This window comes from Felis catus, chromosome A1 (genome assembly GCF_018350175.1).
Source record: "Felis catus isolate Fca126 chromosome A1, F.catus_Fca126_mat1.0, whole genome shotgun sequence".
Taxonomy (NCBI): domain Eukaryota; kingdom Metazoa; phylum Chordata; class Mammalia; order Carnivora; family Felidae; genus Felis; species Felis catus.
In genome coordinates, this window is record NC_058368.1 from 111,841,803 (window position 1) to 111,857,319 (window position 15,517).

The following is a 15,517-nucleotide window of genomic DNA, read 5'->3' on the forward strand; positions in this document are numbered from 1 at the left end:
CAGTCCTCTTAGCGCCATCTAGTGGAGGCCCCTTGCTAAATAATAGGATTTGCTCCTGTGGTCCCTTCTTCAAAGTTGAGGAAATGCAATTCACCTAGAGGCCTTTTAACCCTCGGTTCCTTTTGTGTTTCAGTCTCCAAGTTAGAAACACCACCACGGTGGGGGTACCTGGGTGCCTCAGTTGGTTAAACGTCTCTGCTGTCAGCACAGAGCCCACTTGGGAGCCTCCGTCTTCCTCCTCTCTCTCTGCCCTTCTCCAGCTCGCTCGCTTTCTCTCTCTCTCTCAAAAATAAGCATTAAAAAAAATATATCACCATGGTTAACTGGATTTCCTTTTGTTGCTGATAAGAGTGAGCCATCAGGGGCCCTGCACTGTAGTTGTCAGCATCTCTGCATCTGAGTCTGGTGGTGACTTACTAGTCGTGTGATCACTAGGAAGTTACTTAACTTCTCCCAGCCTCAGTGTTCTCAGCTGCAAAATGCCTTTGAAAACAGGAAGTGCCCATCGAATTATCCCTGAGGCACAATGAAATTATGCCCCTGAGGGGCTCAAGACAGTGACTGGCACACAGCAAATGATCACCATCCCCAGCTAACAATAGCACGGTTTATTTCTCGTTATCCTGCATGCTGAGGATTCTACCTATAGACAAAATGCTCTTGGGTGAATGACTGCACCGTGTGGTTTGTCCGAGCAAACACTTTGAAGATACTACTTTTGACCTGATGACATTTTAAGATGCGTCTTGAAAAGACCACAATAGAGTTTTTCTTTCTTTCTTTTTTTTTTTTTTTTAATCAAATTCTAATCAAGAAGTAGGAAGTGTAGACTCAGTAGAGATCTTGGGGAAGAAAAGTAAAAGTATTAACAACACCTTACCTTTATGAGAAACTTGGAAAAAACTGTCTTTCAGGTTTGAGTTAGAAGCAGTTGCCTTTTCATTGAAAAGCATGGTTGTGTGATGGCTTGGGACTTCTATTTTGATTTCATTAGGCACAGTTGGGAAAGGAAAACTGATCCTTTATGTTCATCTCTGATATGTGTGTGCTGCATAGTTTCTCCTGGTTAAAGTCTGTTCTAGAAGCAGGCCTATTTCTTTTTAGAGAGAAACGGACTTCTGTGCATTTTAGGCAGATGTACCTTCTGAAGCAAAGAGTGTCTGTGTTTTGCTGAATTTAGGTAACACAAGGTTTAGCCACTGTCGTCCAGCTGGGATCTCCGTAAATACAGCTGACCCTTGAACAAGATGTGTTTGAACTGCACAGGTCCATTTACGCGAGGATTTTTTTTTTGATAAATGCAGTATAACACGGTGTATGTATTTTGTCTTCCTTCCGTTTTTCTTAACATTTTCTTTTCTCCAGCTTTCTTTATTGTAGCAATACAGCCTATAATGCACGTAACATACAAGATAGGTTAATCGGCTATGTTATTAGCAAGGCTTCCAGTCAGCAGTAGGCTATTGGTAGGTAAGTGTTGGGGGAGTCAAAATTAGACTTGGACTTTCAACTGGGCGTGAGTTGGTGCCCCGAACCCCCACCTCGTTCAAGGGTCAGCTGTAATCTGCATCACTAAACACCCACAGCTGTGAGAAAGCATGTCAAAGCTGGGAGCACATCTCGGGGACCTTGGGAGTGGCACCTTGCCCTTGGAAAGTTTTTGCCCGCAGGGACCCTGTCCTACAGGAACAAGAGGCCCGACCCGGCTCCGGCAGAAGTCTCCAGGCTTCGCCAGCTCCATGTGGCAAGTGGCCCGGAGACACTGGGCCCGTCCATGAACCAGAGAGACTGTCAGGAGGGGGCAGACGGGAGGAGAGATCTGGGCTCAGATTCTGAAGATCTGGGCTCAAGTACCAGTCTGCCACTTACCACCCACATGGCTTTCAGTATACCTGCTTCCTCACCTGTGAAATGGGGAGAACGCCCTTGCCCGAGTGTCACAAGGATGGAAGGAGAGACTTTAAATAAGCTCCCCCTACCAGTCATTAGGGCCTGAGGATGCTCCTGTGTCCAGGCAGCGGTGGCCCTGTGGTGGCTCTGGGGGCAGCTGCTCTCGTCCCCCATCCTGTGACAGGAGAAGTCCACCTAGGGCTCAAGGGCACAGTAACTTGAAACAAGCCAGTCACCACAGCAATTTAACATTTTACTAAATCGATTCACACAAATTCCAAATCGCAAATATAATTAAGGACAACAGATTCTGTTCTGCCTTTTAAATCTTTCATTTTCAAATCCATCATTAAGACAAAAAGTAAACAAAAATGAAGTCTGCTGCAAATTCATGATCTTTCTTCTTGAGGAAAAAAAAGGAACATTAGAGTAAAAAGAACGCCACTGGGTGTACAATAAAGCACCACGACACACGGTTACAAAACAGGCTTCCTGGATTCGGCCACACGTAGAAGACACTGCTCTCCCCGCTGTTCTGCGTCAAGCAGGATTTCATTAAAATAAACTATAAAATCTCCTAGGTTACACTAAAGTCAGACACGGTCTGGAACACAGTGCTTAACAACAGTAATGCCAACTATCAGTGCTAACGTAAAAACATTTTAGAAGGTCAAAAACAATTAAACTGGAAACCAAAACCTTATCTTCCCTAGATGAGCAAAACTGGAAATGAAAGGGTTCCGCCTCCCAACAGGCGTGAAGGGGATTTTTCTTTCTTTCTTTCAGATCGGAGGCGGGGGCGCGGCGCAGGCTGCTTCTGTACTTCAGCCTAGTTGGCGTCCAGCTTGGCCATTTCTTGTACGTAGATGCCTATACTCTCGCTGTCAAAAAGCACGAAATACACCGTTTTGATGGAAGAGGACATCGTTGACACGAAGTAACTGGAGATGGCCTTCAGAATCAGCTGAGCTGCCGTCTGCTTTGGAAAGCCATTCCTGCAGGAGAGAAGGGGGCTCAGCAACCAGGGGCCGCCGTGGCCATGGGCCTGCCGCCCTGCCGCCCTCCCTCCCGGAGGCCCCCAGGGCTGGGTGCTGTGCTTCGCCTCGAGGGGCCTCAGTGCCTGCGAGGGCTGCTCACACACAGGGGAAGGGCCAAGCAACAAGCACATACGCACGACTTGTGTCTCCTGCGTGGAGTCTCCCAAGGGTAGTGTGAGTTCCCACATTTCTGTTCCCAGCGTTACTGTGACTAGGACGGGGCTTGACGCCACCCCTCCCCCATGGGACAGCTGGAGGCTGGAGCTTCTACAGGAGGGGACTGTTGGTCACACACATAGGGGCGTTAAAGCCTTCATGTGGGCCTTAGACTTGACAGGTGCTGGGGCTGCTGGCCTGGAGTGCATCCCAGGACCCACCAGCTTGCTATCACCCATAGGCCAGGCCATGGGGGGCTGGGAGTGCAGGGGACGACTCCTGGCCGAGGGGGCTCTTTATCTCAAGAAATGGCATTCAAATTTCCCTGCCAGACGGCTGTGAATTCACATATTTCCACTTAAGGTAAAAGTCAGGTGGGAATTTTGGAGGTAGGGCTCAGACTCGGGCAGAATCTGAAATGAGGCCTAGAGAGACTGGAGTCTCTTGCTCTACATGTGCCTGGGGCTGTTCCTGGTCAACACCGCAGGTGCAGGACCCAGGAAACCCGGGACAGTGGCAGGAACATAGCGGCTTGCCTAGGCTGGCAGAAAGGATGTGGGTTTTGAGCCAGTGGTCTGGATTCAGATCCCTTACTGACCCCCTGGGTACAGTTAAGGATCCTCAGGTGAGAGTCTGAGGCCAGGTTTCATGGGGATTTCTTTTTTCATTGGCAGATCTGCAGTCTTCCAGAGCCCCCAGCCTGTGGACCATTGTATCCAAAGTGCTGGGCCAGCCTGCCGGCTTAGGCCACACCCCTCCTTCAGATGGGGTGCCTGCTGCCAGGTGAGAGGTTTTCAAATGCATAAGGTGGAGGCTTTCTTAGAACATTCTGAGCCTTGCTTGCTAAGTGCCTCTGAGTTTTGAACTACCTTAGCTTATTCCTCTGGAGAGCCACACTTACTCTCCAGTTGTCAGTACTAAGCACATCTCAGGGCCACAGGGCAAAACCATTCTAGTGACTTGGTTTTCATCCAACGGGGCTTCGCCCAGCTGGAAGATGGATCCCTAGTACTTGTAGATGCTTTGGAAGTGAAGCTCATTCTTAGCAGACAGGGGGTGTCACCCGGGGCATGTTCCCAGCCTGTCCCGAGGGGCCTCTGGGCAACAGTGGGGTGTGAGGCTCGTCCTCAGCCACACGGCGCCCACAAGGCAGCCAGCCAGCACAGGACTGCCCGGGAGGAGCGGGATTCAGAGGCCGAAGGAAGAGCTGCACAAGTGTACCAGCTGCAGGAAGGGGGTGTCAGGCCCAGACTCCCCTGGAGCAGATCCTGGGTGCTCTGTCTACCAGCAACACAGGAATGGTGCCCAGCAGGTGGGGCAGGACGGAGGGTGGTGGGGACCATGCTGAATGAAAGGTTTCGCTGGAAGGGGGGAGAATGTGGGACCCACAAAGCAAGTTATTCCCCTTCCCCCCCATCCACTCTCAGATCTGCAAGCTCATTCTGGGAAGAAGCTGTTCTCATCACCCCTGACAGAGTTGCCCTGACCATTTTCACAGGATAGGTTGTCTGGGAAAAGGCACGTGTTGGCAAGTATTCGAAGACATGAACTCGACTTCCCATTTTAGGGGCACGTTCCTAGGGGCACGTGTATACATGAGTGTTGTGGGAGGTCCACCTCACACCCGCTGTGGGTGCCTGAGCGTGTACAGGCTGCCCTTCACCCAGCCCCAGTCCTGAGGGTGAGACCAGGGCCAGCTTTGGGGGAAGGCTATGCCGTTACAGGGTCATGGGGGGTCACTGGAATAAGGGACCCTTTAAAGTGTTTCACCAAGAGCCAATATTTACTTTCCCACTGTAAACTCAGATTACGGCCTCTAACTTCATCCCTGGCGAGAAAAGCCAGTGGCCAGATCTGCAGGAGTTCCGGGAGTGCCTGGAAGCCGAGGCAGGACGGGGAGCCTGGCCCACCCTCCCGAGCAGCCTGTGTCAAGATCAGGGAGGGCTTATTCAGATGCAGGTTGTTGGGCTCTGTCCAGGGAATCGGACTGGGCAGGTCGAGGGCACGCCCTTTGAGAACCACTGTTCTGCATGGAGCCAGCCAGGGAGGTTTTAATCTGAGCTCACAGGGTGGGCCCCAAGGTTAAGAACCTTGAAGTGAGGGAGAAAAGGTGGGATCGAAGGCTCAAGGCCTGTAGTAGCAGTATCTGTCAGCCCTACTGTTAACGGAGCACGGGCTGGTCTCTTTCCAGGTTGTTGGGTGCAAGTGAATCTGATTTATTCCAGGAGAAGCTCTTATTGACAAACCCATCCCTCTGTCCTAGGCAACCACAGCCTAAAGAAAAAAATGCAGCCAAGGGACCGTAGCTGTTCTGGACCACGCAGGCCGCCAGGAAGGAGTGGGGAAGGTGATTCCTTTCTTTATGCTTTCAGGGCTCCAGAATGTTTTCTCGTGGCCATAGTGAGCGGCGCTTGTAGCAAAATGGAGCATAGCAGCAGCTGTTCTCATGGCGGTGCTTTACACACCACACCCGGAGCCCTCAAGTCAGGGGCAGCTGTGTCGCTGCAGAGGCCCAGATGGCCTCCCGTCCTCAGGAGCGCCGAGCAGCAAGGGCAGTTAGAGGTTCAGGCCGTGGAGCCACACAGGATTTGAGTCCAGGCCCTGCCTCTGTGTCTTGTTTGTCATCCGGGGAAATGGGGTAGGTAAGCAAGGCACCTGTTATCCCTGGGGGCTCTGAGTATTGAACAAGACAACGTGCAGAACATCCTCAATTGGTAATGGCGTCTATAGAACAGGCAGTCTGGCAGCATCTTTCTAGAGGCTCATGTGGTCCAAAACTGTCTTCCTCCCGGGCCCCGTGATCGCTGTCACCACTGCGCTTTCCCTGTGCCCACAATGTCGGCCTCAGGCCCCCAGAAGGCCATCGGGGTCAGCGATGACTACTGGCACGCATGGTATGGCAGGGTGACGCAGGGTCGCTGGTGCTGTGTGGGCCAGCTTCAGAGGCATCACTGGTCTGTGGGGTCTCTCTCATCTCCCGGCTTCCTGGCTGGTTGGGGTCCCTGCGGGTTGCTTCCCTGCAGCCGTCCCCAGTGGCCATCCCTGCTTGGCCAAGTCTTTGGGGCCACCTCCCCTAGCAACAGTCACTCTGTCCACCTTCTGGAGAAGACCCGATGCCCCCTCCCCCAACGCACAGTAGAGTAAGGGGAATGGGGCTTCCCTTGTAGTGTTAGATTTGGGTTTGAAGCCCAGCTGCCCTGGGGCAGGGGCCTTAACCTCTCCAAGCATTAGTCTCCTTGACGTGGGTACATGGGGTGCTGATGCCAAGAGGCAGGTGTCCCTCATATTCCCATTTAGGTCCCATGGGGCCTGCCAGGGGCCATGGTTAAGGCATGTGCCTTAAGTTACTCTGCAGGCAAGTGTCCTAGATTCCAGCCTTTTGGCCTTGAGCCAACTAAGGAGCTTCCCCTGAATTCATTTCAGTTGTCTTCAGCCTCATTTTCTCTAGACTAGTGAAAGGGGACCACATGAGCTGTCGCACCCTTTGGGTCAGCCTGCTCAGTGATGGCTGGGGGCTACATATTGGTTGTCTGTTCTTGCATTCCACCTGGACCACAGGGGTTCTGGGTTCACAAGGGCCATGTCCCATAAGAGATTGTCATGCCTCCAGCCCTGCTGGGCCCCCACCTTTGATGGGGCATCACTAAGTGTCTCTGTTATCAGTGAACTCACCTGCAGGGCTGGCCACAGCAGGCACACAGGACTCTAAGCCAAGAGCTGTGTTGCACAGCCTGATCAGGGACCCTGGAAGCTCCTGTGGGGAGAGACTATGTCTCGGGGGTTGGAAGAGTCCAGGCAGATTCTTCTGGAGGAGACAGACTGGCACCTTGCCTTTGAAGGCAGAGCAGGATTAAAGGTGGATTCTAGATGGACTCTGGTTTTTGTATGGGACTGGTCCACCTGTCTAATTGTCCTGGCGGTTTGCAAGAGGGTAGGGCTGGATGTCACAAAAGGTTGAGTGACTTTAGGAAAGTGTGTCGCTGTGTGGTCATTTTTTCTGGTAGGATTAGGTTTCCCTCTCACGGTGCTCCTGCGCCTCTCCATTTTCCATGTTCTATGTAGCTTTGAGCAAGTGCCTTTGTCAAGTTGGGCTGCCTGAAGGCCACTCCCTCCAGAGGCAGAGACCAGGGCAGCAGCTGAGAGCAGTGGGCTCCACTTCCAGAGGGCATGGTGGGGGGGATGGACTGGGGAGCACAGCCCCCGTGTGGCCTGTAGCCTTCTTTCCAGATGTTCTTGTCTTAGGCTAGCAGGTAATTCTGCCCGTTCTGTTTGGTTTCTTCCTATCTCTTCTAAGGCCAATTCTCAAGGCAGAGGGAGGCTGACGGCTGGGCAGGGAAGTCAGAGACTTCCCCAGTGGGGTTTCTGAGCTTCCCTAAAACCTCCTCCTGTACATCACCCTCAAGCAGTGGGGCGATCCTCTGGTGGAGAGCAAATGGGGTCTGGAAGGGGCTCCATGCCTCTCATCTTGGCCAAGGACTTGCCCTAAAATTCGGGCTCTCCCCCGTCTAAGTCGTGTCACCTCAGGGGAGTGAGTTAACCCCTCTCAACTTCCTTTTTATTTTTTCTTTTAGTGGAATTAATGACAGTGCTCACCCTGTAAGGGTGTTGTGAGATAATGCAGATCAAGGGCTTAGCACAGTACGTGGGACTCAATGAATACCCATAAATGGTAGCTTGAAAAAAAATGAACTGGCCTTGAAGCTCATAAATCTACAGAGAGTTTAATCAAAGTTCCAAACTACCCATTCCCTATATCCTACCCCTCCAGAGAGGGGGTCGCCCCCTAATGTCACACAGAGCTGAGAGAGTGGGGGTATCCATGAATGTCGTGACCGCAGTACCCAAGGACAGTCTCCCTGAGGTCAGGGTCTGGCCTCCGGGGGGCTACAGGGAGAGGGCATAAGGGTGGGATGGCCCTCCACATGCTGGGCCTTGGCTGAGAGAAAGTGACCCCTCTGCCCCTTGCCAACATGTTTGCATTTCTATGATTTTCATTCCAACCCGACTTTTAGGCCGGAGACACTGGATGCCACAAACAAGCTTTTTATTTCCCCTCCTAAAACCCACTGTGATTTACAGGCCGGCTCTGGTGTAATCCTAATCTTTACTCATGAAAGAGAGGGCAGCTGTTTACATGGCTCTGTGGGGCAAGGTCTGCCTGACAGATGTGGGGCCGCTGGCATTGCACATGTGCTTGCCTTTGGCATTCTGCCCTCTTAAAAGCTTTCAATGGATTGTTTTTAAAAACTTCTTACTCCATGAAAAATGTAGAGAATTACTTTTATGCTTCAATTAAAAGTTTCCCAATAGCTATATGAAAGAATATGAAATTATTACCTCCAATAAAGGCTCCTGTTGCTTTCTTCGGAAGCACCTTTCATCAGAGCAGATCAAAGTGCATCCGAAGCACTAATTGAGCCTCAGGACCATCTGTGAGGGAGGGCCATCCCCAAAGCCGTGCTCACTGATAAGGGAGGCCACGGACAGAGAGGCTAACTCGTTTAGCAAAGGTCACACAGCAGCACTGTGCCAAAGAACAGACCGTCTACAGGATGTGGAAGAAGCAGGAAGCTGACTACTTAAACTCTCATTCAGAAGCACTTTGTCAAAAAAAGGTTCGGAATCGACTTTGGCACCCATTACACATCTCCCTAGTTCTGGGGAAATTTCAAGCTAGGGGCGGGGCGGGGGGTGTGTGCTGACGACCTTACAATGGTGGCTTTTGTCTTTGCCACCGGCTGTGACAGCCAACTGACAGCAGCCTGACAGCAAATGGCTTTCAATGGTCCCTCTCCTTTAGCTTTTCTTTTAAGAGACCCTTAAATGGTGTTGCAAAGTGATGTTCAACATGGGCTCTTGGCAAAAGAGAATAGGATTTAAAAGCACAGACCGGAAGTGTGGACGGCACCCAAACCAACACGTGTCATCACATACCTCTGGATGTCCCTCACTTTGGCAGTGAAGTGGCACTCAGCGTACAGGGTAGGGAGACTGTGGGCATGCATGAGGGTGGGGCGCTGGCATGAGCTATCACTGTCCCCTGAGGGCCCCTCTTCCCCCCCCCCACATACTGTGGGAACAGGGCAGCTTGGGCAGACCTCCCGGTGCCACGTGATAGGAAGCCTGCCCAGGGCTAGCTCTGTCACTTGAGGTGTGGAACCCCAGTGGCAGCAGTGTTCAGAGAGGCATCATTACAAAGCCTGCCCAAGATGGCGCTCGCAAACTCTACTCTTTGCTCCTCGTGGGTTCGGAGGGGAAGTGCTTTGAAAAGAGGTGCTTTCTCTAAACATGAGGAAGGGGGTTGAGGATGGTCACCCTGTGCGGCCTGCAGTGTCAAAGGAAGCTGGTATATGGCCACCACACAGCCCTGCCTGGGCACCGGGAGGGTCCGATGGCAGAGACCCAAGTGGGCGCACAGTCTGGATCGGATGCCCCAGGTGCAGCCACGGCCAATACATAGCCCTGGGTTATGGCCCTCTTGGGCCCAAGATGTCCACAGCTGCAACCTCTGGTGCCAAATCCAGAGTGTGAGGCATGAGGCACAGACCGGGACAGGGAGGACCCCAAGATGTGATGGGAAGTGGGACACCGCCCCTGCATCATGGCACGGAGTTCCCAAAGCACTCTCCCTTCTTAGAGCTCTAATTTCTTTTAATGCACACCCAGAATTACTGGGGGCTACTTCAGTGCTGGAAGCCAGAGCAGACCCAGCCCTATGTCACTGTCACAGAAGTGTCCGCCTTGCACAAGGCAGACAACAGGACACATGGAGACAGAGCTGGCAGGTTGCGGGGGTGGGGGGGGGGGGGCGAGTGAAGGATGCCAGAGATACAAAGGTAAGGGGCAGAGGCATGCTGTGGCTGGGAGGGTGCTCCTGGAACGAAGGTCCTGGCTTTCACACCACCCCTGTCCTCTCCACTTCCCTCATATCTGAGTCTTCGTGTCCTGCCAGGTTCACTCTCTAAACCGCCATCTCTGATGGTCCCACTATACCCTGAAGTCACTTTCTATGCTGACATCTGCTGTCACAAAGGAAATCTGATACATTCCTCAGTCTTCCTGTCTCACTCCGTCTCTTCAATTGCTGTTCACCATTGCTTAATGTTTGTATTCTTTCCCCTCCTGTGCTTTGGGTCTTCTCGACTAAAGCAGATGGCTCGAAAACAGCCTTAGCTGACCGTGCACAAGTCAGAGCACCACGATTATGGGCTAAGTATGCAGCTAAGTATAATGACCTCACAAGCCACGATGTGCCCTTACCTGCCGCTGCCAATGGACGGGAACGCGATGGACTTGAGCTTCTTATCGTCTGCCAGGGCCAGACAGTTCTTCACCGTCTTTTCCAGAAGTTCCTCACACTTGTCGGCACCCCAGACCGGACTGTTACAGTGGATCACAAACTTGGCAGGCAGGCCGTGACCTGCACTGACAGCAGCTGGAGGAGACAAGACAGGAACAGTGAGTTCTGTCCCTCACACACCCAACACAGCGCCCTCCAGCTGCAGCGCGCCCCCAGGCTCCCCTGTGGCCTGCATCCAGGGAGCGCTGCAGCTGCCTGCCATCTTATGCTTCTGACGTCCCCCTAGAAATTGTCACCAGCGAGTCTTCTCGGGAAACACCAGGCCAAGAGCCACCCTTGGAAAGCTGGCATTGAGATGCACCGCCACTAAGAATTTTAGCCAAGATTACAGCCAGCCCTCTCTGTACATCCTCCCAGAGGCGGCCCCTGAACCACCTGACTTGACTGTGTCAGAATGTTTGCAGCCTCAAATTCGCCTCTGGGGATCTCTAAGCCCCCTTCCTCCCGTGAACTCCTGTACACATAATTATGATGTGTCTATAAATCTCCCCGGCAGAGTTCAGGATAAACCTATTAGGAAAGCAACTCCATTTAATGAGCCACTAAGCAACATGACTGGCAGCTCTGGTGCCCTCCTCTCCTCCTGAACTGATCTTCGTTTTTGACAGAATTAAATTGTTCTTTCACGCTGGAACTGGTTTCTGTTCCGGGGAGAGCTGCCTTTTCCCCACTGCACATCTCTACACCCCACCCAGCTCCCTCCCTCAGGCTTTGCCTTCTCATCAGAACTAAAGGCACTGGCTTCGGGCGTGCTATCCCTTAGGAAGTGTTCCAAGTCAGCGCCGGGTCTCCCAGAGCGTGTTCTGGGACTCCTGTTCCCAAAGGTGCAATGCACAGGTGGTGGTTCTGGGTACTGGGTTTGCTGAGTGCCTCCTGTGCCATTTCTGTACAGGAACACACTGAGGCCCCACATCGCTGCTATGGTCTGATTGTTGCCTGAGCCCACTTGGGGTGACCGTCCTCGTGGGTAGGACTGTCAGGTCTGCTGTGGCACTAGTAGGTACTGGGGAAGAGTGATCGGTAGGTATTGCCTCATGGTGCAGAGAAACAGCTCTGAACTAAGAGGTCTCAGTTTGACTCTGGGCTCAAGTGCTGACCTATAGCAACATGAGATGTGGGGGGTTTATGCACTGGTCTGTCCTCGGGAGAAGTCACTGCTGAATGATGCGTGGGGAAAAGACTGGAAAGAAACATCGGTAACTGTGATCATCATCCGTTAGTGGAGCCAGGGCTAAGGTTTTACACCACCTTTAAATGTTCTAAAACTTTTTCTAAAATTGATCTTAATATCAAGGACAAAATGAGTTATTCAAACAGGCAACCATATCCTCAGCCATGCTAAATGTAATGGGTTTGCATCAGCGGTGGCCCAGGTGTCACCTGCTGAGTTTGGGGTATGGAAGCACCAGGCTGACCTCTCATCACACCTCCATCTGAGGGCCACCCATGGGAAGCACCTCCAGGGTGGCACAGAGGGGTTCTGGGAAGGGATTGAAGAAAGGTCAGGAGCCCCTGGCTGGGTAGTTAATACTACATCAGTTCTCCCTTGTTCAATATGGGACTTTGGTGGAAATACCTGTAAGGACTTGGAAGTGTACCCTACCTGATACCACACTCATTGCAAGCAAAAGAAAATGGGCAAGGCAGAGGCCCAAGGCAAAGCGAACGCTACCCTCTTATCCACACCCGGCTCCGTGCCTAGCCCAGGATGACTGGTGAAAGAGGGTCACTGGTGTACCCTCTGAAAGAGGGCTTGTGTAGAAGTCACACAGTAACCGTTGACACCTGTATTCAATTAAGAGTCATTTTTAAAGCAGCAGTAGGATTTGCAAGACAGCTTGGACACTGGGGACCATCCAGTATGAAGAGGAACCAGAGCCCAAAGGAAGGGAATGGCTTGTCCTCACATCACTGGTGGAGTGAACCGGGCCTCACCCCACTGTTTGGACCCCTAGGTCCTCAGGAGGCCCTCTGTCCTTCACCTCCTACGGACCACCTCCAATTCCAAAATCCAGGCCAGTAGCAGGAAGAAGGCTCTGCCACTAGCTCTTAGCAATCATCCTCCACACATCCGGTTCCAAGTTATTTTCTTACCCTTGGTATCAGGAAAGGTGTGACTGGCAAATGAAAAATGTCTATTTCTATTTTGCCCATTAAACACACAGATGGCTGAATGAAAATGATTAATTTGCACTTCTCACCAGCACTTTTGCAGATGGCTCAGTATCACTGCCTACAATTCTCAGCTCTCAGCTTTGCCAAACTCGAATGCTGTAATTCCTTAAAATCAGAGTCTAGACACCAAACATTTAAAAGCTATTTTGAGCAATAAAGAAAAAAACTGGAAAGGTAGTTTTCACAACCCTTACACTCCCCCCGACAATTTGCATGTGTTTTAAGTCCAAATTTGTAAGGCTAACCGGCTCCGAGACAGGTTTGCGTGGACACGCACTCCTGAGTTCCAAGATGCCTCATAATCAGGCTTTCCTAATGCTGCACGGGCCACGCCCAAATAAGCAAGGCGCTGCCCCAGCTCACCTCCAGCTACTTCCAAGGGCCCGTTCTTTTTTCGGAGTTCCAGAACAGCTTCCACAAACTCCTTGCCACCTTTCTTCTCCAGCGTGTTTCCTAGACAAGGACAGGGTGAGGTCAGACTGTCATTCTTGCATCTCAGGGCACACACAGACACTTAGCATGTCAGGTGATTACATACTTCAAATGATCTGACCAGCTAAATTTCCATACAGCTGCAAAACAGGAAACTAAGACTTGGTTAAGTCATGAAAGTGAAATTTAGAAAAGATTCGCCACTCGGCCAATTACCACTGAGCTGGCTTTGCTATCCGACGTTTGGGGGTGACTCAGGGTAATCCTGGATATGCCAGAGATACGAGGGACATGGGACACGCCTGTTCCCTGCAAGCGTGCCTGTCCTGCATTTCTCGCCATGAGAAATCAGATGGTGTTGGCTTCTGAGGCTCATGCCCCCCGCCCCTAGATTTTCTTCTCTCTGAGGAGAACCCCCAAATATGAAGGCTTTAGGGGAAGCATACCAAGTTCCCATCAGGGAGCCAGCTCTCCCCTTGGCAGTGTGCCCAGAAGAAAGCATTCAGATTTGGTCACCTCTGGACCACCGTTATGACCATACTTCTTTCCTATTTTGCAGCTCTGGTGTCAAAGGTGAATACAAAAAAAAAAAAAAAAAAAAAAAAAGGAAAGGAAAGAAAAAAGATAAAAAAAAAAAAAAAGAAAAAAAATGGCCTCAGACAGTATTTCCTTCATCACACTAATGACTCAGAATCACTTTAGGTAAAGGAAGGCAACATCAGAAGCAGAGCTTAAAGGGGAGCTTGTACTACATGAAAGTTTGTAAAAGAAGATGACTGTTCACCAGATTTTCAAGGTTAAACCCAGCGGAGGTAGGCAGCACCTTTTCTGGAATTCGGGTTCTTGCTAAGTACCCAGTTCCTGCCAGGAAAACCGGGTTCCCACACAAGGTTACCAACACCTGTGAGGCCTGTTGGTTAAGTGCCTCGTGTGGCACAACAGGCGCCACTGAAAACGTGTGACAACATCGTCCTTTAAAGTTTGGCCAGAATGGGGTCTCTCTTCCTTAAGCTCTGATTCATCAGTTTTGCACATTTTAAAGTACTTTTCCTCACATGAGGATAAAATACTCCCCTTAAGATTCACCATTTGTCTTGGAAAATTCGGAGATGCACTCGGCACACTGTAGTAGGTGTCAGTCAGGGCGCATCAGAGTGCACCAGCCCAAATTCTCTTTGGATTCACCCTGTCGGGACTAGGTCTTTTTCTCTTAGAAAAACCTGCCTCACTGGCTTGCTTGTTCTGCAGGAGTGAACTAACCCCAAGAAGTATCTGGAAGGAAGAGCACATCGTCTGGGCACTGTCACAAAAGAGACGGCACCGGGGCTGATGGCAGGCACTGGCCCGCAAGCCGGCCCACTGCAGGAAGTCTGGGGTTGTGTGCATGAACGTGACCGGCAGGCCGGCACCCCCAGGGAGCTCTAGGATGGCGAAGAGCAGGCCCTGCTTTTAAAGAGCAATTAGCACGGGATGCTTGGGGTAGGATCCAGCATCCCTTATTAGCCCAGACTGCCCTCACGCCTCCGCCTGTCTTGGAAAGCAGTCACAGACACTTAAAATAGCAGAGGTGTCAGGAGGGAAAACACATCCACTCCAGAGACTTCTAACTGCTGTGACAGCCGCTGTCTGTTTCTGACAAAGACCAGCGTCACAAACGGTGGCCGGACAGGCATGAGGGAGCAGGGTCAGGCCTCACAGCCACCTCCACCCGGCAGGAAGGGGAGACTCTGAGGATTCAACCCAGAGGAGTGAGGCCCAATTACGGGTTCACTCAAAATATCATGCAGCCGAGAAAAACGCCTCTGAATTCTGAATCTGCTGGGTCCCAAACACTGCTGCCCGCCACACCTGGTCGGGCCTTCCCTCCTGACCCATTCTCAAGTTTGCAGGAGGGAAACAAATACGCACTACGTGCAACTATTTTAGGTGTGCATCCTCTACCCCTATATGCTCTTTGGGGAGAACTGAGAAATTTGGGAGGCAAAATAAGATCAGCACTGGAGGAATACTACCAGCTCCTCTCTCAAGCAAAAACGATTAAGAAAATGGGCTTATTTGGAATTAAAGGTGTTTGATCTTAGGAAGAGTGTTTACTTTAAAATTTTTTTACTTATAATTAAATCTCGCTTTAATTAGAAGTGAAATTTGCAAGTTAAAATACACTCAATGCATTTCCCAAACTTAAAAATTGAACCCTAGGTTGCAGGCAATCACCCGGTCAGGACTGGACTCCTACACACACATATGTACGCACATGTTCATGTAGACACACGTGTACTTTGTAACAAGAAACAGGCCCATTTCGACTGTATTGTCAACACTAGTAATGTAAGACTCTTGTTTTTTAGGCTTCACTTCAGGGTTAATCATAAAGCAATTGGCTTCTTTGCCCCCAAGCATAAACACGTGTTACTCCCATGAGAACAAGAACATTATTTCATGCTTAGAAAGCAGGCATAAGTATTGG

The 15,517-nt window shown here is 51.0% G+C and overlaps 1 protein-coding gene and 1 long non-coding RNA gene across 13 annotated transcripts in view; one reads left to right on the top strand and one right to left on the bottom strand.

Annotated features, from left to right (window-relative positions):
• Positions 1-2,130: 2,130 nt before the first annotated feature.
• Positions 2,131-15,517, bottom strand: part of MACROH2A1 (macroH2A.1 histone) — a 79,220-nt gene continuing 65,833 nt past the window's right edge. For all 8 annotated transcript variants that reach the window (XM_023255437.2, XM_023255428.2, XM_023255433.2 and 5 more), the window contains 3 exons: positions 12,982-13,071; positions 10,344-10,518; positions 2,131-2,885 (listed from right to left, as the gene is read on the bottom strand). In XM_023255437.2, the coding sequence (XP_023111205.1) occupies positions 2,720-2,885; positions 10,344-10,518; positions 12,982-13,071 (431 nt within the window). In that variant the 3' untranslated portion in view covers positions 2,131-2,719. The remainder of the gene's footprint in view (positions 2,886-10,343; positions 10,519-12,981; positions 13,072-15,517) is intronic.
• LOC123385891 lies at positions 2,885-11,077 on the top strand. 5 transcript variants are annotated; one of them, XR_006599125.1, is made up of 3 exons: positions 2,885-3,101; positions 3,758-3,866; positions 4,511-11,077. It is a non-coding gene; the product is annotated as an uncharacterized LOC123385891 (long non-coding RNA). The 5 variants fall into 5 exon arrangements; XR_006599130.1 differs by having other exon boundaries at positions 5,347-11,077; XR_006599127.1 differs by having other exon boundaries at positions 2,885-3,096.